General features: G+C 51.4%; 1 protein-coding gene across 2 annotated transcripts in view; it reads right to left on the reverse strand.

Annotated features, from left to right (window-relative positions):
• The window catches only part of LOC122366398 (serine/arginine repetitive matrix protein 1-like), a 28,757-nt gene extending 13,710 nt beyond the window's left edge, over positions 1 to 15,047 (reverse strand). Inside the window, exons 1-2 of one of the 2 annotated variants that reach the window (XM_043338609.1) lie at positions 14,898 to 15,047; positions 2,531 to 2,768 (exon numbers count right to left, since the gene is read on the reverse strand). In XM_043338609.1, coding sequence (XP_043194544.1) covers positions 2,531 to 2,704 — 174 coding nt within the window. In that variant the 5' untranslated portion in view covers positions 2,705 to 2,768; positions 14,898 to 15,047. Of the gene's footprint in view, positions 1 to 2,530; positions 2,769 to 3,060; positions 3,203 to 14,897 lie in introns of those variants that run through there. The other variant, XM_043338610.1, reaches the window with a different exon arrangement.
• Positions 15,048 to 20,247: the final 5,200 nt, after the last annotated feature.

Raw genomic sequence — 20,247 nt, forward strand, 5'->3', positions numbered from 1 at the left:
CACCAGCGGCGGTGGTGGTATCGACTTGTACGGCACGCAGTGCGGACGGGGTGGCACGCACGAGCCACCGACAATGCGCCCATCAATACAGAGCGATGCGGCCGGCGCAGGCGTGGGGTGCTAAGCGCGTGAGGGCACACAGATCCATCGCAATTTCAAATGTGGCCAAAACCTCGAATAACGACCATTTTTAAATTCCTTCAGTGAGTGATTTTTTAACACAAAACGGATTGAAGCATCTGAAATCACCTTCGGCATATTTTTTAACCACCTGATCTCCGCTCACCGCAGTCGTGAACCTGGAACTTCTTTGGAAGCGCATGGTAGACCCAAAAGACATGTGAAACGCGCGCAACTTTGAGTGACTGTAACATTGTAATAATTTGATCGAAACTGCAATAAATGGGCATCGCTGTGTTGCATGGTTCGTGCTGAAAATTTTGGTACCAAAAATAATGTTTTAGCTCGTCATCAATGCCATGCTAATTAGCAATGTTCGGGCACATGCATCACAGTCCGCATTTTCACTCATCGCATACTTGACAAAGGCCTACAAGAAAATCATCAATCACCCCCCAAAATTCGAATGGCTTAAAATGAGCCTGAGAACGTTCACAAACGGTTCCCGAAAGAATTAGCTGGGCATCAGTGGTCAAACGTTTGCTATGGGGGCAGAAGTGATGTGATGTCGGGCGGATTCGGCCGGCCGGCTGACCCGCGAGTCAGCGTCAGCTGTTGCTAGGCTGGGTCAGGGTCGACCGAGGTCAATATTGGCTGGTTGCCAGCGGGCGTCTGCTTGCATTTGGTGAGAGTATGAAAAGTGCAAAATATGAAATCAATCCGACGCGTTTTAATATGTGCACCTTTACTTTGAAAATTTTCACAAATGCATTGGAGGAAAAAAATCCACATGTGAAAAATTGTTATAAATTTAGGTCTATAACATGTAAAATGATGAGAGGATTCCAAATCTGGTCACAAAATTCAAATCGGAGAACATTTGACTCCTGTTTTGGCCAAAAACTGTCCAAATTTGCCCAAATTGGATATTTTGCCTATTTTCGACGTTTTTTTTTTGCCAAAACAGGGGTCAAATGTTCTCCGATTTGAATGTTACGACCAGATTTGGAATCCTCTCATCATTTTACGTATTATAGGCCCAAATCAGTAACGAGTTTTCATTTTTGACCTCCAATGCATTTTTGAAATTTTTCAAAGTAAAAGCGCACATAGTAAAACGCGTCGGAATGATTTCATATTTTGCACTTTTCATACTCTCACCAAATGCAGCCAGACGCAGGAAGGGAACCGATGATCCCAGACAAAAGTGTTTTTTTACGAGCCCTAAAATAATCCCTCTTCAAAATTTCGCGTATCGCAAAAAATGTGGTTTAAAATGGCAGAAATATTTCTCATTTTCAAAGAGCGTGATTCATCTGCTTTCATTTGAGCCCCTTATCACATCTCTAGCTTCCGTAGTTTTTGCGCTAGAGGTTTTGTCCACATTTGAATTCGAGACGGACCTGTGTGGAGGGGGAGCCGAGTCGAGTAATGCGGCGGCAGAGTGAGCCAGCCGGCAGGAATGCGGCCCCAGTAGCTAAGCGCTGACTCAGATGGCTTCCGATCTTAGAAACGCGAACATGGGGTAACGGAAGAGGGGAGTTCCGCAGGGAAGACGTCAGTCCACAACCACTGTGCCCGCAGGATAAGCAGTGTGAATTGAGCAGCTCACACCGGACAGTGCACGTAAACCGATGACCGGAAGCATCGCCCCCGGTGGAACGATTGTCGAAGCGCGCCGCAGTGAGCGCTCTTTACGAAAACCCACGGGAAACATGCGGCACAGACACCAGCTCCCACACGGCCGCCGAACAATGGAATGACATCGGCGTTACGACCAGCGCGCGCCCCAAAAGGTAGGGAAAGCCGCGCCGTCGGCGCCTCGAACTGAGCGACCGGAGCGGTTCACACACGATGAGTTATTTACAGAAACGGTCCGATCCCATAACCGCCCAGTCGTAAACTTTGTCGCAGCCGCACAGAGAAAATCGCTTTCGGCGTGAAAGGGATTTCCGTAATGATTTTTTGGTGCGCTTGACTAGCTGTCAAGTGTCGCTCCAATAAACCGCAGCAAACATTAATAACGGCGATATCTGGAACGGAATCAGCGCCGCCAACGCCCGCGCTGTGATAACCCGCTCCGAGCGGCCGCAGTAAACCCCGCACAGACGCGGCACAAAGGCCGGGCAGCGATAACCGAAAGGCCATCTGTCGTATATAAAAGACAAAGGGCGCTCAAAATGGTACGCTGAGGATGATGTTCATCGTAATTAAGTTCAACAAAGAATCCATCGACGTGGTAGGCAATGAGAGACGCCAGTAAATTAGAAATCATTCACAATATTAAGCCACAAAGCTCAAAGACAGTCACCTCGATAGGTCTAACTAGCCCTCAGCTTCGAGAAAGCTCATACGCCGCCACCCTCCGCTCCCGCATGTCCCCGTCCCCTCTGACCATCTCTGAACTCACCTGGTTGACCATGTGTCCGTCGATGACGTCGCACTGGTCGGCGTAGCTGAGGTCCTGCCAGTCGGCATGGATGGTGCGGATGGTGTGCACGTTGGAGATGATCCGTTTACAGAGCGGACTCAGAGTGCAGAAGTAGCGCTCGGCCGCCGGAGCGCTCTCGATGCGACTCGCCATGGCGACGCCACTGCTCCTGCTGCTGGTCCTGACGTCAGGTCGGCCGCCGCTGCTGCTACCGCCTCTGCAGACACGGGAGACGTGGGTCCGGTCAGGACGGCGGCGCGCCCACAACTGACGGCGGAGCGGTGCGGCGTGGCGGCGCGCGCGGTGCAGCGAGGATGGGGCGGAGCGGGCGCGGCGGGCGCGGCGGTGAGACCCCTCCAGCCGAGAGAGTCGGGTTAGTCAGGATAGCGGGATCGAAGTTCTGCGGGTGACAAGAGATTAGGGAGAGTATAAAGTGTTTTGCTTACAGCAGTGCGTGTTGCGCAGATTGGTTGTAAAAGATAGATAGCTCGGAAGCCCTTGTGACTCACCGCTCAGACTGCGAACTGCGCGAGACATACAAGTCGATCTTGTTTAGCCCTGACTACCGGAAACAGATGGATATCACACAGATACTAACCAGAACACACACACCAGCACCGACCAACCAGCCCCCCGCTCACTGCCACCGTAGTACGCACAAGGCCGGACTGTCTGCCGTCCAGCCGACGACGACGGGTCGTGGGGAGACGACGGGGACGGGGGAGGGGGCGAAGGAGGTGCAGGGAGCAGTGACCGACGGTCGGCGCGTGCGACCGACCACCGCGCGCAGCGGCTATCTCTGCGATCGTGATCACGTCGAGAGGTGGTCGCATTGTAAGTGCGGCGTGCGCCGATCACGTGACTCTGACCGTGCCGTACTGGTCGGGTCACGTGGTGTGTGATGACGGGCGCGATAGGTGCGCTATGCAGTCCGCTATGCGGGATGTCCGAGGAAGCGAATTGGGTCGGGGCGAAGTGAGGGTGTGGGTGGAGGGAGGGGGCGTGCACCTGCACACCGTTGCACGGTCGCCGCAGGAGGGACAGAGCTGACGCAGATCGCCGGGTCCCGTGTGGCCGGGGCGGCACAGAGGGCCACTGTGTAAGAGGACAGAGCCGAGACGCAGAGCCGAGGCGCAGTGCGCTCGCTGCTTCAGTTGATACAGCAACTGTCAGCCGAGACTGGAGAAAGATGGAGTGGGTCGCCCACCGGCCGCACAGTGATCGATGTGCGTTTGTGAGCCACCTGCGCCCCTGATGTGCGCACTGCAGTGTCGCCCCACAAACATCGCTTCATCATGAGGAAATGTGCCGAGCGAAGGCAAACAATGAAATGTCACACTTAGTAGGTCTGTGATAAATCTGAGCAAAGCCGGTTGTTGGCGAGTGAAAAGAAATGCGGATCACCTTATCGCACATGGAATACAATATCATCAACTGTAGTCTGTACCTACCAAAAAATGCATTGCTTTGATCAGCATCTAAAGAAATACAAAAAAAATACTAGCAGTTCTGTTCCCTCAATGTCTCAGGAATGAATACAGAAATGGCTATAAAAACCTCCGCTTCAATATAAGGTGCACCAAATGTTAGCTTTTGCTAAAAACTTCATCATTCAACGAAAGTGATTTAGTGAACAATGTCTAGCGCAACAACAAAGCGAATAGAAACAAGTTCACGGCACCTTTGTCAACAGTTCTCACGATCAAAAAATTTCATCCCGCTATATGTGAACAAACGGTGCTTATGCACCTAATTACCATTTCCGACAATCAGGGTCATCAGCATCTGTATAAGTTCCTTCTGGGAATGAAAGGGGGCCACGATGTTGAGGTATTATCTACAAAGTCAGTAGTCCCAATCCCCAGACATTTGGAAATAATATAAATTGTGCATGCAGAGCATTAAATGATTGACAATGTTATCAAATATTATCCAACCAATTAGGTAATAAGCAATCAATTGGGTAGTGGGTACTGTAGGCACCTTTGACATCACCATTAATTTTGTTTGAAGGATCAAAGAAACCAATCCAAGGCATGTAATGCACGCCCTTTCCCACGTCCAGCGACTTGTCCAGCAGTGTTCATCGTCCAATCCCTCCATCTGAAGCGACTGAGATGAGCTTCTTCACAGAACCTCATACTACATCGCCAGATTGAGCGATTGTCAGAAACAACCCGATTGTCACTTGTGTACGATGGAAACCGATACCGTAGCCGTGAGTGATGATATCGAGACCGTCTACTACGATAGCTGACACAACACGACTTTGGCCGTCTGAGCAAAACGAAAAAAGGCAGAAGCAGGTAAACAAGTATGCGATTCCGTGTCAGCGGGTACGTTCCCACAGGTCGTTACACGAGTAAATATCGCCCGGCGAAGAAACGAAACACTTCCTTATTGCAGCTATGCTTATTTGTGGATGAAGCATATCCAAAAGTAGCAAACAAAGGAGATTCACAGTTCACACGGCCAAATTCGGTAGCAAAAAGCACATGTCATTTTAATTGTGAACAGGAATAGCACACATTCTTCTGTACATACCGAGAATGCCGATGAAAGAGACACATTGCAGCCTCTGTAACCAGACACCTGTGTTCGGACAGTCACTCTGTGCCATGTGACAGGAGCGGGGCTGACGAGCGAGCATACCCCTCGAACCTCGCGAACTTTCCATCTGACCTCGCTGACCTTTGGGCGACGCAGCGTGGCTAATGACAGGCGGATAGAGATCGGCGGTCACTGGCCGGTACTAACGGCCGTGGCCTCACACACTGGGGCCAATACCCGGACTCGATTGAGCTGACTTACCAGGAGCAGCGTTGGTAAATATAAATATCTGATAAATAAAAAAATAGCAAGTAGGTGCCTAATGCGGATATTCCTGAATGACAAACGCAAATGGGAAGAATTCATATTTTCTTTAGGGCAGCAGCAAAGACAGACGAAAAGTGGCTAGAAGGGTCGACAAAGAAAAAGATACCTACCACTGAAAAGATATCAAAGATATCACTGAATACCATGTTCCAATTTCACATGTCGAATTTATAATGAACTTTCGACGCATCATAGTAGACTCTTTGAGATGCGTAAAAAAAAACCGACGCCTGAGATCAGCCCGGTTAAATCTTCGTTTCAGTGAAGACGCCTATCATCCAAGCACCGCCCGTTGCTCCACAAGTGACGACCCACGAAATCCGTCTATGCAGACACCGTCTCTCCGGGCCACTGGCCCAGGGCGCCCCGTCGAGCGCTTCAATGGCCAGCGTCGCACTTTCGCCGGCGCCGCCACCCACAATCATCATCCACCCACGCCCGGCGAGATCACACCCGGTCACGGGACGGCCTTAGGATGGTCACAGCGCGGCCACAGCCCGGTCACAGCGTGATCAAATCCCGATCACAGGACTGAGGACGGTCACAGGATGATCACAGCACCGTCAACGTTCCGTCACAGCACGATCACAGGACGTCCACAGGTTGTTCACTGGATCGGATGCTGACCCGAAAAAGGCCGCCGTCCGCCGCTCGATACAGAAAACGCACCGACGCCGTCTACCGAAAATAAAGCGTACTTGCAGCGCGTATTCGGTCCACCAGCAAAGAACGAGAGCAAATTGTATGCTTTGCATGCTATGTGACTGGGCTGCGGGTCTGGTAGTGGTATGTGTGGCATGGTCCGCTAGGTTACAGCGCGGTTATAATTTATTGATGATTCGTCCGCCGATCGTCGATAACTTGGAATGATTGTTAATTGTTATTGAAGTTAACGAAGGAAACTAAGAAGCACAGGCTAAGCAGCGGCTGGGTCGGCTGCCGGATGGTAACTACTGGCCCAGTCACGTTTCTGAGCTCAGCAGCCGACATGCTTGGCCGATAGTATGGAAAGACAACAGCTAAGTAACCATTGTAGCTTAGCTAGGTATTCATTATCTTGGCATACAATTCGGCACAGAGAACATAAATAAACGATATTATTTTCGCTTCACATGTTGCAAATGTCAAAGGTTACTTGAAAAAAAGGTAAACCTGGGTTCAGGTGTTGAGTTGGATCCGAAAGGTATGCGGCGCAGGCAGTATTGCAGTAATACTAAATACAGCGCTAACCACGGTCATAGATGCGCGAACAGTGACCCTCCGCCCTGGCATAATAAACTTGAAGGCATTGCTCCAGTACTTCCCACCAATTGTCGATATTGTCCTAGCGGTGAGCAATGAATAAATAATAAACATTCTTCACGTCCCCCGATCATCTTGTCAATGGTGGCACACATCAACCCGGCGATTCTTTAAAGGACGTTTGTTTAGCAATGCGGACAGTACCACTCTACATAAACCACCGTTGAAGCTTGCAGTGATGTCACGAGGATTGAGTCCCATAAACCATCATATTTCGATTTTTAGTACCCCAGTCATCTGCTATTGTGCGTAAAAGGTAAAACTTATGCAGCGGCATCCTACTCAGACCAATCAGAACATTCAGTTTGTCATTAATTTCAAAAGTCGGTGGCACGCTGGGAATTTCCAGGCCTTGCAGCGGGACTGGCCCGTATCGTTCATTAGGAAGGTACCACATGTTACGGTCATTCCCACTGGGGCTCAGATTATTTGCTCTTCGAGCTGCTGCAGTCAGGCTGTTGTTTCAGTGGCGTCACCGGGAGCTGCAACACTTGTTTCTCCCAGCTGCCGAGTCGGCCAAGCTCCCCCCCTCCCCCCCCCCCCACCAGTTACCCACCCCCATCCCCGACCACACAGCTTCGGGACGACGCTTCAACGGGAGCCTGTGGCGCCGCCACATGGCGAGCCAAAATTACTTTGCTAATATGGCCACCCATGCCATCCCATTGCACCAAAAGGTTTCAACATCCAGTGTAAGGAAAATTGAACAGCCAACTGTAATAGAATTTAAACAACCGAACACCAGTAGCGCCCAAAAGTCTCTCGTTTTCACAAAATTCTCCAAACAATTATTTCCGCGTGGAATAATTTCACGCACTTCAATAATCATACCACTTCTGACACACGCCCCTCTGATCTTCAAGATCACTAAAACGCACACACACAAAATATCAAAAACGTTATCTTCGGTCATAAAACCGCGGCCAAGCTAGGCGCCATCGTCGGTCACAAAACCGGGCGCCATAATCGGTAACCATGCACCTTAATCGGTCAACAAACCGGAGCACTCGCCGCTCACCATCCGGGCACCATCACCGGGCACCATCGCCAGTCTCCAGCACCGGTCTTCATTACCGGTCTCCAGCACCGGGCTCCATCACCGGGCTCCATCACCGGGCTCCTTCAGCACCGGTCTCCAGCACCGGGCTCCACGACCAGTCACCATCACCGGGCTCCATAACCGCGATCTCCAGCACCGGGCTCCATCACCGGGCTCCATCACCGGTCTCCATCACCGGGCTCCATCGCCGGTTACCATCACCGGACTCCAGCACCGGTATCCAAACTGGACAAAATCGAATCGATCGTTGGTTCGTTGTCGTGCCTCGCCTCTTCACCATTTTTAGCTTTCTTTATCTTCTCTGTCGAATTTTCCCTTATTTATACAATACCGTAACTAGACCGAGATAAGGCCGAAATAGCTTGTAATAGAATTTAAACAACCGAACACCAGTAGCGCCCAAAAGTCTCTCGTTTTCACAAAATTCTCCAAACAACTATTTCCGCGTGGAATAATTTCACGCACTTCAATAATCATACCACTTCTGACACACCAACATAGCAGTAAAATAACTAATATGGGTATAACTAATATCGAAGTAAATAAAATAAAGTAAAATATATCGGTCCCGTAGCTCAGTCGGTAGAGCGTTGGACTCCGCGTGGTGAGAGCACGAGTTCCCCGATTACAACAGTCCGGGTTCGAAGCGCGACGGGCGCCTACGTTTATGGGCCTCCTGACAGGTATGGTTGCGGTTGGTGGCAGGCCGTAGTCAGGCGATGTCAGTGGGGGGACCGGCCGTGCGCGGCTTTGTGCGCATGTTAAACTTTGGACTCTAAATTCTGCCATAGAACCGGAATTGCGCGATCGGAGGGTAGAGGGCAGGGTCAACGCAACAAGCTTCGCTTAGCGGAGAGCAGGGTATTGATGAGATCCCATGAAGGTTTTCTATTTGCTTATTTAGTTCATGCCAAAAGAAGAGGAACAATTACTGTTCAGTGTCAATGCATATTCTCAGTACTCTCACTTTCTTTTTCTTCCCTAATTTTACCTCCCCTATACTCAAAACCTCTTTCCTATCTTGATCTCTGTATCTCTCCTTTCTCGTATTTTTATGATACAAATATAGCACACTGGAAGGAAGCAGAGAAGCACAGAAGGAAGAAAAAAGCACAAAAAAGCACACAGAAGGAAGCAGCACAGCACAAATCACCAGATAAGCCAGCATCTAATTTACACATTCTAAGTGCCTGGGTCTATGGTTCAAACTGACAGCCATGATTAAAAAGTAGGTAATTTGAGAGAAACAAGGAAAACACATTGGCTTTATGTTTCTGTTTTTCAAGGGGATAGACGTGTTTGAAGATGCTCCGCTTTTTACCGTGTTTCATGCGGAAGGGATTCTAGTTTAGTGTTTAAATGTGTATGTAAATGTTGCTAATTTAACGTAGATCATTTGTATTGTTTTGTTTAAGCACAAAAGTGAAAGCTGTGCCTGCCCTAAGTCTTCAAAAATTGCATTTTTCTTACTTAAGAACATATTTTCGTATTTGTCGAGGCGGGCAGCTTGTTCTTGATTTTTAATCTGCACACTCGTGAACTCAGCAAGTCGAGGCACCTCTGCGCCTCTTGCTCCACTTTTCGAAATGGCAGCAAGCTTAAGAAAGCCGAGCCCTGCTGGCCGTCGGAGCTTTTGCTTTGGCTGGTATGGTCAACTTTGAAGGCTTCAGCTGCTGAGCTGGTAGATGCAAGATGAAGACCAGTCAATGCATAACGCACTGCTGTAGGTGCGTAACAAACCCATGCAAGGCGTGCCGCTGTGTCAGACTGGGAAACCCGTGCACCACCTGCCGATTCGGGGATAAATGTCCCAACACGACACCATCTGCCACGACCGACATTAACGCTGAAATAGCTACCTTGAAGCGAACCGGGCGGATTCTACCCCACGTCCCAAGAGGAGCGCGCATCGCTGTGGCTGACGAACTCGCCCGCCTCATCAACAGCGCCGTCGCTGAGGGCGCCGAAGGCGCATGGCGCAGACTAATGCGCTTTGCTTACACCGCGCTGAGGGTCAAGGAGCAATCGCAGGAGGCGCCGAGGAGGTCACTAGCTGCAAAAGTACGCCTAAATCTGACGCAGAACGGGGACCCAGACGGAGCACAGCCATCGGTGCCACCCACCAAGCGCCGCCGCGGTCATCGCCCAGCGGACGATGTGACAGCGCTGTCCCGACGCGTGGCTTCAAAGCTCACGGACGGCGACATCCGAGGGGCACACCGAACGCTGACGTCCGATGACTCCTACGCACCCCCAGCGGATGATGTCATCAACATGATGCAAGAAAAGCACCCGAAGCCGCCCGCCGATCTGCGTGACATCCCACCGCCCGATGACAGCCAGGCGCCTCTGGTGGCCTCTGAGGCGGACGTGATGAAGGCCATCAACTCTTTCCCGCCGAGCTCCAGCGCAGGGCTCGACAGAATCCGACCGGCCCACTTGCGCTCTCTGCTCACCAAGCACACTGCTGAGGCTGGAGCTCGACTACTCACGGCCCTGACGGCGCTCACAAACCTGGCACTGAGCGGTCGCCTGCCCGAGTGTGTGGTGCCAGCGTTCTTCGGCGCATCGCTGATCGCGCTCCGAAAGAAGGACGGCGGCCTGCGGCCCATCGCGGTTGGGAGTGTTTACCGCCGCATCGCAGGGAAAGTCGCCGCGGCAGCCGTCTCTGGGGCTATAGGAGCTCGACTGCGTCCAATACAGCTCGGTGTGGCCACAAGGAACGGCTGTGAGGCGGCGGTGCACGCTGTCAGAGCCTACATACAAGGGAGCTCAGAATCGGCCGCAGACAGCAAGATCATGGTCAAGTTGGACGTGTCCAATGCATTTAACACCGTGCGCAGGGACTCCATGATGGAAGCCGTAATAGAGCAAGCGCCTGCCATCTATCCCTTCGTATGGCAGGGCTACAACACCACCACACCGCTCTTCATAGGCGATTCCAAAATCTTGTCTCAAACAGGAATTCAGCAAGGCGACCCACTGAGTTCTCTGCTGTTTTTCCTGACGGTGGATGCCGGCGCCAGGTCTGCAGACACAGATATCAACATCTGGTACCTCGATGACGGCACGCTGGCGGGATCAGTGCCTGATGTTGTCTCCAGCATCCAACGAGTGAAGGCAGAGCTGAGCAAGGTGGGCCTCACCATAAATCCGACGAAATGTGAAGCCATTCTCCTGGAAGGATCCAGCGAAGAATCCAAGTCCATCGCTCTACGCCACCTCCACAGCGTCCTGCCAGACATCCGAGAAGTGGCCATGAACGAGTTGGAGCTGCTTGGCGCGCCTGTGCACGACGACCAGGTGCGACGTAAGCTTCTACAAGGTCAGCTTATGGTGGAAAAGCTCATCAGACGGCTGCAGGCCCTGGAGGAGGCACACCAGGCATTCTTCTTGCTGAAGAGCTACGTCAGCCTTCCTCGCGTTCTGTACCTATTACGAAGCTCCCCGGCCTATCGCCACCCTGCCCTGCTCGTCAAGATCGACGAAACCGTTCGCTACGGCATGGAGGCAATCACGAACGTCCGACTGCGAGGCGACTCATGGCGGCAGGCGACGCTGCCCGTCAATCTCGGCGGACTTGGTGTGAGGATGGTGACTGACGTGGCCCTTCCTGCCCACATCGCTTCACAAGTGGCCTCCGCTGACACGATCGCAAGTATCAACGGCTCCGCCGCTGCTCGTGTCGGTGAGGCGACGCGATGCCTGGTCGAAGAGTGGGGGCTCGCACTGGTCTGCCGTCGCCAGATGTGTCCAGACAGCGCTATCAGCGTGACTGGGACCGAGCAGCAGCGGAAGCGATCAGTCGGCAGCTGCTGGATGACTGCACGACTGATGTGGACCGGGCGCGGCTCCGAGCTGCCGCACAACCGCACTCCGGCGCCTGGCTGAACGCCTTCCCAGCAGCCAGCGTGGGCACGCTGCTCGACCCAGACACCCTACGAACAGCCGTCGCCTTGCGGGTCGGCGCAGAGGTCTGCGCTCCCCATCGCTGCCGCTGCGGAGCGAACATCGACGAGCGCGGCCTGCACGGCCTCAGCTGCCAGCTGAGCGCCGGCCGATTCCCCCGTCACGCTGAGCTCAACAGCGTGATTAAGCGCGGACTCGCGGCCGCTGGACTGCCATCGGTCCTTGAGCCGGCTGGCTTGGACCGCGGTGATGGACGATGCCCGGATGGCATCACAGCTTTCCCCTACGCAGAAGGGAAGTGCCTCGTCTGGGATGCTACCTGTGTGGACACATTCAGCGCCTCATCAGTCGCCGCGTCAGCAGCCCGGGCAAGCGCAGCCGCGACCGCCGCCGAGGGACGCTAACGCCGGCGGTATGAGGCCATCAGTCGGCGCTATCTGTTCCGCCCGGTCGCCGTGGAAACATCCGGAGCACTGGGCTCGGACAGCTGTTCTTTTTTAAAGGACCTCGGCCGACGCATCGTGCAGGTAACCGGAGACCGGCGGGACATGGAGCGCCTCATTCAGCGGATATCGGTGGCAGTGGTCCGCGGAAACGCCACGGCCATACGATTAGCGGGAGCCCACGACAGACCTGACGTCAGAACTGCTGTCACCAGCTTTGACAGAAGCGGTGGCGACAGCCGTGGAAACAGCCACGACGTGGACCGCTGCAGCAGGAGCAGCTGCGGCGAGAGCAGCGATGAATGCGGCGGCGGCAGCGGCCGAGGAAGCGGCGGCGGTGGAGGTGACAGAAGCACTGGTGAGATCAGCGACGGCTGCGACAACACTGGCGAAGGGAACTGCAGCGTCGGCTGCGGCAAGGATTCAGCGACAGCTTTGCGACCCGGTCCAGTGATGCCAGTCCGTCCATCTGCAGGGAGTCGCAGTGAGGAGCCTAGCAGAAACCCCCTAGATGACCCAGACCTGGCCTACTACCTGCTGCCCCGCCGCGAGTCTCCACCGCTTACGGATGCGGACTCGCCGACGACGCAGCAGCTCACCGAGCAGCTATTATGCCTCTCTCCCAGCTTGGCACAGGACACGCCCCGACCGCCGCGCCCCAATGCACTGACCGCATATGCCGCGCTCCTCGCAGAGATGCGTGAGAGCATCCGCGACCACGGCGCTGCTCCAGAACCGCTGTGAACGATCTGAACATTCTCGACTGTGCTTTGGTTCTGTCAATTACTTATATATTGCATAATTGTATTGCAAGTAATGCTTGCGTGTGCCTGATAATTATATGTTCCGACATAAGTGTGCAGGAGTACATAAAGGAAGCAAGTACAAAAAAAGGAAAACACATATCAATATTTCACTGAGAATAAGGCCTCCTGGGCCCTGGCTCCTACAAATAATAATGGTATCGGTAACCCTGGCGTCACCGGTAATGTTTTCGTTCAAGGTTAAGATTTCCTGTATTAGGCCGCCATGCCAGGCCGAAGCATGCTGTGACGTCACTGGAAGAGAAGATAACGTACCACGCTTTCAGATTCAGGGCGACTCAGACCGACTCAAACTAACTCAGACTGACTCAACCGACTCAAATCGATTCCGATCGACTCAGACAGACTCAGAACGACTCAGAGAGACTCAGGCAGACTCAAACCGACTCAGGCAGACTCAGACCGATTCAGATCGACTCAGACTGACTCAGACCGACTCAAATTGATTCCGATCGACTCAGAACGACTCAAACCGACTCAGGCAGACTCAAACTGACTCGGCCGGCTCAAACCGATTCAGATCGACTCAGACCGACTCAGATAGACTCAGAACGACTCAGACTGGCTCAGACCGACTCAAATTGATTCCGATCGACTCAGACATACTCAGAACGGCTCAAACCGACTCAGGCAGACTCAAACTGACTCGACCGACTCAAACCAATTCAGATCGACTCAGACCGACTCAGATAGACTCAGAACGACTCAAACTGACTCAGATAGACTCAACCGACTCAAATCGATTCCGATCGACTTAGACAGACTCAGAACAACTCAGACAGACTCAGGCAGACTCAAACTGACTCAACCGACTCAAACCGATTCAGACCGACTCAGACAGACCCATCGGTTTGACCTGAATATCAGACCTGAATCGGTTTGAGTCGGTCGAGTCAGTTTGAGTGTGCCTGAGTCGGCTTGAGTCTGTCTGAGGCTGTCTAAGTCGTTCTGAGTTTGTCTGAGTCGATCGGAATCGATTTGAGTCGGTTGAGTCGGTCTGAGTCAGTTTGAGTCTATCTGAGTCGATCTGAATCGGTCTGAGTCTGCCTGAGTCGGTTTGAGTCTGCCTGAGCTGGTTTCAGTCTGCCTGAGTCTGTCTGAGTCGTTCTGAGTCTGTCTGAGTCGATCGGAATCGATTTGAGTCGGTTGAGTGGGTCTGAGTCAGTTTGAGTCGTTCTGAGTCTATCAGAGTCGGTCTGAGTCTATCTGAGTCGGTCTGAGTCTGCCCGAGTCGGTTTGAGTCTGCCTGAGTCGTTCTGAGTCTGTCTGAGTCGTTCTGAGTCTGTCTGAGTCGATCGGAACGATTTGAGTCGGTTGAGTCGTTCTGGGTCAGTTTGAGTCGTTCTGAATCTATCTGAGTCGGTCTGAGTCGATCTGAATTGGTCTGAGTCTGCCTGAGTCTGTCTGAGTCGATCGGAATCGATTTGAGTCTATCGATTTGAGCCGGTTGAGTCGGTCTGAGTTAGTTTGAGTCAGTCTGAGTAGATCTGAATCGGTTTGAGTCGGTCGAGTCAGTTTGAGTCTGCCTGAGTCGATTTGAGTCTGCCTGAGTTGTTCTTTACGTTATCTTCTCTTACCCAGTGACGTCACAGCATGCTTCGGCCTGGCACGGCGGCCTGATACAGGAAACCTTAGCCTTGAACGAAAAAGCTACCGGTGACGCCAGGGTTACCGATACCATAATAATAATGGCAAAACAAAGCTGACGAAAGGGTAAATAATTTGCTGAGGTACCTACCTAATGCTTATGTTGCTGTCACATGAGATCCTTAGATAGAATAAAAAGGTTGAAGTTTAAATGCAAGGTAAGACATAAATGAAAATATAAAACAATCAGAATGCAAATGAGAGGACAACATGAACAATGGAATTGGATATCATATCATGCACACAAGTCCGTCCAGTAAATATTTACTTTCAGACTGACTCACCACAAGTCCTTGGTAATTGAATTCAGAAACCCATTTAGTTGTTTAATTTATGGTCTCGTGCCATGTGCCTTTGATTTTACGTTTTATGGTTGGGGGTCCATGAAACACACCAAGATTCTTACAGATATACGACATGGAACAACAAAAGGCAGGCAATACCTGTTTAATTACCGAAAAGCGATGAATGCAGCGCAAGTTGTCATGGTAACAAAGTCAAAATTAAAGATTCTTTTCAGATTTTGTGCGAGGAAATATTAGTTTTTGCTTTAATTGAGCTATCACAATACGTAATTTCTTTTTTATGATCAACAATTGCTTTTGTTGTAATAAGTACGACATTTCAAAACAACATTCATATATTCAATAAAAACACTCGCAAGTTTTCTGAACATAATTTTTTTGCTCAGAAACAAGCGCTGAAACCAGGTGAAACCTTGCGGATAAAAAGTAAAACTTTTCAAAATATCATAATTTTTTATCTTAGCTCCTTAAATTTTTACCAGACAAATTTTTATATAATGAAACTATTTAACAAAAATTCACATACAAACAAAATGGAAATTTACGAGTTTTTTCTTAATTCGTTCTAATCTAAGAAACTTGTTGATTCGTACTGCAAAGCAGTTAAAGTGAGCCAGGCCCATGTCGTCCCCTATCTCCCTGTGTGTCCAAGTGCACAGATGACGTCACACGAAGGGGCGGAGTCGGGGGCGGAGTCTGGCGCAACGGCCGCCATATTTGAATTTGTTTTATTAGAATGTATTCTATATTTTGGGTTTCAGTCAATTGCTATCGATAGTTTTATGAACGGTCAGCTGTAATATAAGTGATTTATCAAGAAAAAACACATATTCTGCTTGCAATTTCGATTTAAGTACGACCCGCGCCTAGATTCGAACGCACGATCTTTGGATTACGGCGCGAGCATCCTAACCACTACACTACCGCGGCGGCGTGGCGGCCGGCGGAAGGGAGGCTGCGGAGGCATGGGGGCTTTTTTACGCGTTTTTGGAAAAACTAGTGGGTTTAGTGAAAAACGCTTCTTAGATAATTTGAAGAAAAATGTCTCGGCTTTCCGATGGTGCACTTAGTTTTGTGCTAGCTTAAGCAGAGTTTGTTCTACAGCGCTTCAAAAATCGCCCATTTGCATAGGACTTAAACGATTCCAGGACAAATCTTCGTATGGCATTTCTTCGTCGCGCAATTCTTCGTCCGCATTTCTTCGTCCGCAAATCTTCGTCGGCGCATTTATTCGTGTCGCATAACTTCGTCTCGCATTTCTTCGTAAGTGCAAATATTCGTAGCGCATTTTTTCGTATCCGCATTTCTTCGTACGCGCATTTCTTCGTCAAGCATTTTTTCGTCCACGCATTTCTTCGTCTACGCAAATCTTCGTCCGCATTTCTTCGTCCACGCAAATCTTCGTCTGCGCATATCTTCGTCCGCAAATCTTCGTCCCCGCAAATCTTCGTCCGCAAATCTTCGTCCGCATTTTTTCGTCCACGCATTTCTTCGTCTACGCAAATCTTCGTCCGCATTTCTTCGTCTACGCAAATCTTCGTCCCGGCAAATCTTCGTCCGCAAATCTTCGTCCGCAAAACTTCGTCCGCAAATCTTCGTCCGCAAATCTTCGTCCGCATTTTTCGTCCACGCATTTCTTCGTCCACGCAAATCTTCGTCCGCAAATCTTTGTCTGCGCATATTTTCGTCCGCAAACCTTTGTCTCCGCTATCTTCGTCTCCGCAAACATTCGTCCACAAATGTGGTTCAATAAAACCATGAAGAAATATCAGACCATCAAGTGATTGACGAATTTAATGCATGGAATGGATGATCGAAACTTTTGAAGTCAGGTAGATGAGGTCTGTCAGGTGAAGCTATTGTATTTGGGAGCCGAGAATTGAAACACTCCATATCATTTGTGTCCCGGACATTCTTTTTTTCGCGGTCGATGAATGACAATATAATCTCTTGTACCCTCGCCGGCATAGGCGGCGGAACGGGGAGGGCACCGGCCACCGGGGCACCGTTCCCCTCTTTAATTTTGGCCTTTTAACAGTAGCCCTATGGGCGTTGCATGGAAAGAATTTGGGACTAAAAGTCGGCAGTGCCGTGCCCCCCCCCCCCCCCCTAATTGAAGGTGTTCCGCCGCTACTGCTCGCCGGACCTATTTGTTTTCTACATACACGCCGGCCGAGGGGGGGGGGGGCGGGTACGACCCCCCCCCCCCCCATCGCCGTTTCGCCACTGGTGGAGCTAGCGCGTCGCGGAAAATAACGAGCGTGTGCGCCGTTACGAGACGCAGAGGTTAATACCCGATTTTAAGGCCTTCTAGGTCAGGGGTCGGCTTACAGCCCGCGGGCCGGATCCGGCCAGGACAGCAGCGTATTTAGAAAATCGCGAAGGGGGGGGGCCAAGGGTTTGGAGGGCGCCACCTCACCCAAGGAGGGCGCCATACGGTCGCGAGATAAAAAATCGCTCAGTGGGGGTTGGGGGGTTGGGAGGCGTTTTTTACCATGCCACCAGTTTTTTTTTTGCGTAACCTCGTATAGGTCGTGCTGCATTGATTTTGCATCGTGTGTATTCTTTATACTCCAGGTCACAAAAGGTCAAGTGTTCTTGAAATGCTGCGCCGAAGGCGCGCGAAATTTTTGAAAACAACCTTTTCCTCCGCTTTTTAGGCACGCCTTTTATACGATCACTGTTCAAAGCTCCTCTCGCTCTTTTACCAAATTTGAAGGTGTAAAAAATACCTAAGGTTTGGTCGGGCCGCTGCCACACAAACTGTACAGAAAGCTTGGCTCATGGGTGTCGATGTATAAAAGTTTATTGGCGGTGGCATATCTACGCACCAGATCACCGTATCGGATTGATACCGGAGCGCGAGATGCGTAAACATCATCCAAATTACCTCAGACCAGCCTTCATAGCCTTCTCACAGTTGCATACAGTGTACCCACATAACCAGTTTCAATCACCGAAACTTCAGATGCCTGCTGTTGCGCCCGAACCTGTTGACAATACTTAATCGTAATCCATATAGATGCCATGATGCACGTAAAGTAGGATCAATCCGTTAAGACCAAAGACGTGTTTTATGCATCGTAGAGCGTAGATAGTTTTGGTAGGTATAGATACTTCATTCATTGTGCTGAATGCACGTTCATTTGTGGCAGTTTTCACAGGCAAGACATCAACTATGTGCAATAGAACGACTAAGTTGAAAAACATGCCAAAGGAGTAAATAAATGATAGGAGGGCAGCGATCAACGGATGTTGCCAATAGGTAGAAGGGCTGCGATCCACAGGAGGGCACTAATAGGTAGAAGAGCCCCGATCAACATCCCGAGTTTCGACAGTAGGGCACCGATAGGTAGGAAGTTGGCGAGCAGCAGGAGGGCGCCAATGGATAGAAGGGCAGCGATCAACAGGAGGGCACCAATAGGTAGGAGGGCGCCGATCAACAATCAACAGGAGGGCGCCACCAGGTAAGAGGGTGGCGAGGAACAGGAGAGCACCAATAGGAGGGTGGCGATCAACAAGAGGTCGCCAATAGGTGGGAGGGCGGTCATCAACTGGAAGTCGCCAATGAGCGGAAGGGTGACGATTAAAATGGGGGTGGCAATGGTGAGGAGGGCGCCTTTCCTCAAGAGGATGACACGAACAGGAGGGCGTCTGTGCGGAGGGCGCTGGTCAACAGGAAGGTGCCAGTGGATAGGAGGGCGGTGATCAACAGGAGGGTGCCAGTGGTTAGGAGGGCGGCGATCTACACGAGGGCGCCAATAGGAGAAGGGCCCCGATTAACATTCAACAGGAAGGACTAGGGAACCAATAGGTAGGAGGGCGGCACTGAACAAGAGGGTGCCAAAAGGGAGAAAGGCGGCCTTCAAAATTTCACATGAGGGCTCATTAGGTAGGAGAGCGCCAATAATTATGAGGACGCCGATCAGCAGAAGGGCGGCAATGTGTAGCAGGGTGGCGACCTACAGGAGGGCGCCTTCGGGTGAGAGGGCGCTTATTTACAGGACAGCGGCTTACATAGGCGACCACCGTTACGCTTAGAGAGCTACAGCCTACAAATGTGGTTGGAGGGCGCCCGAGGGAGCCCTCCAACCGTATTTGGAGGGCGTATTTGGAATGGGCGTCCTCCGAGGGCGCCCTCCATCCGTATTTTCCCTGTAAACACATTCGCGATTGGAGGGCGCCCTCCAGTCGCGATTGTTTTTCGATTCGATTATATCACAATTGCATTTGCGATTGGAGGGCGCCTTCGGCGCCCTCCAATCGCAAAGGGCGCCTTCGGCGCCCAAGGGGGGGGGGCCATGGACCAGTGGCCCCCCCCCTGCCTACGCCCCTGGGCCAGGAGGGTGACGGTTGGATCCGGCCCGCGACCATCTGACGTCTGGCCCGCGGCTGGTATCATCGACATACGTCGTGTTCCGGCCCGCGGTTCCTTCAGAAATCGACTCCGATATAAAAGTGACTTAAATGTGCTTTGGCACAATAGTTCTTCCTTCGCACACTTCATGAGTTTATAAACACCATTTGCGGGTGTTTTTTGTCTAATTCTACTTCTAGACAAAACTTGCGCGGGCCGGACGTCAGATGGTCGCGGGCCGGATCCAACCGTCACCCTCCTGGCCGGATCCGGCCCGCGGGCTGTAAGCCGACCCCTGACCTAGAAGGCCTTAAAATCGGGTATTAACCTCTGCGTCTCGTAACGGCGCACACGCTCGTTTTTTTCCGCGACGCGCTAGCTCCACCAGTGGCGAGACGGCGATGGGGGGGGTCGTACCCGCCCCCCCCTCGGCCGGCGTACGTAGAAAACAAATAGGTCCAGCGAGCAGTAGCGGCGGAACACCTTCAATTAGGGGGGGGCACGGCACTGCCGACTTTTAGTCCCATTCTTTCCATGCAGCGCCCATAGGGCTACTGTTAAAAGGCCAAAATTAAAGAGGGGAACGGTGCCCCGGTGGCCGGTGCCCTCCCCGTTCCGCCGCCTATGCCGGCGAGGGTACAAGAGATTATATTGTCATTCATCGACCGCGAAAAAAAAGAATGTCCGGGACACAAATGATATGGAATGTTTCAATTCTCGGCTCCCGAATACAATAGCTTCACCTGACAGACCTCATCTACCTGACATCAAAAGTTTCGATCATCCATTCCATGCATTAAATTCGTCAATCACTTGATGGTCTGATATTTCTTCATGGTTTTATTGAACCACATTTGTGGACGAATGTTTGCGGAGACGAAGATAGCGGAGACAAAGGTTTGCGGACGAAAATATGCGCAGACAAAGATTTGCGGACGAAGATTTGCGTGGACGAAGAAATGCGTGGACGAA

Source organism: Amphibalanus amphitrite, unplaced genomic scaffold, assembly GCF_019059575.1.
Source record: "Amphibalanus amphitrite isolate SeventyFive unplaced genomic scaffold, NRLGWU_Aamphi_draft 000803F_arrow, whole genome shotgun sequence".
NCBI lineage: Eukaryota > Metazoa > Arthropoda > Thecostraca > Balanomorpha > Balanidae > Amphibalanus > Amphibalanus amphitrite.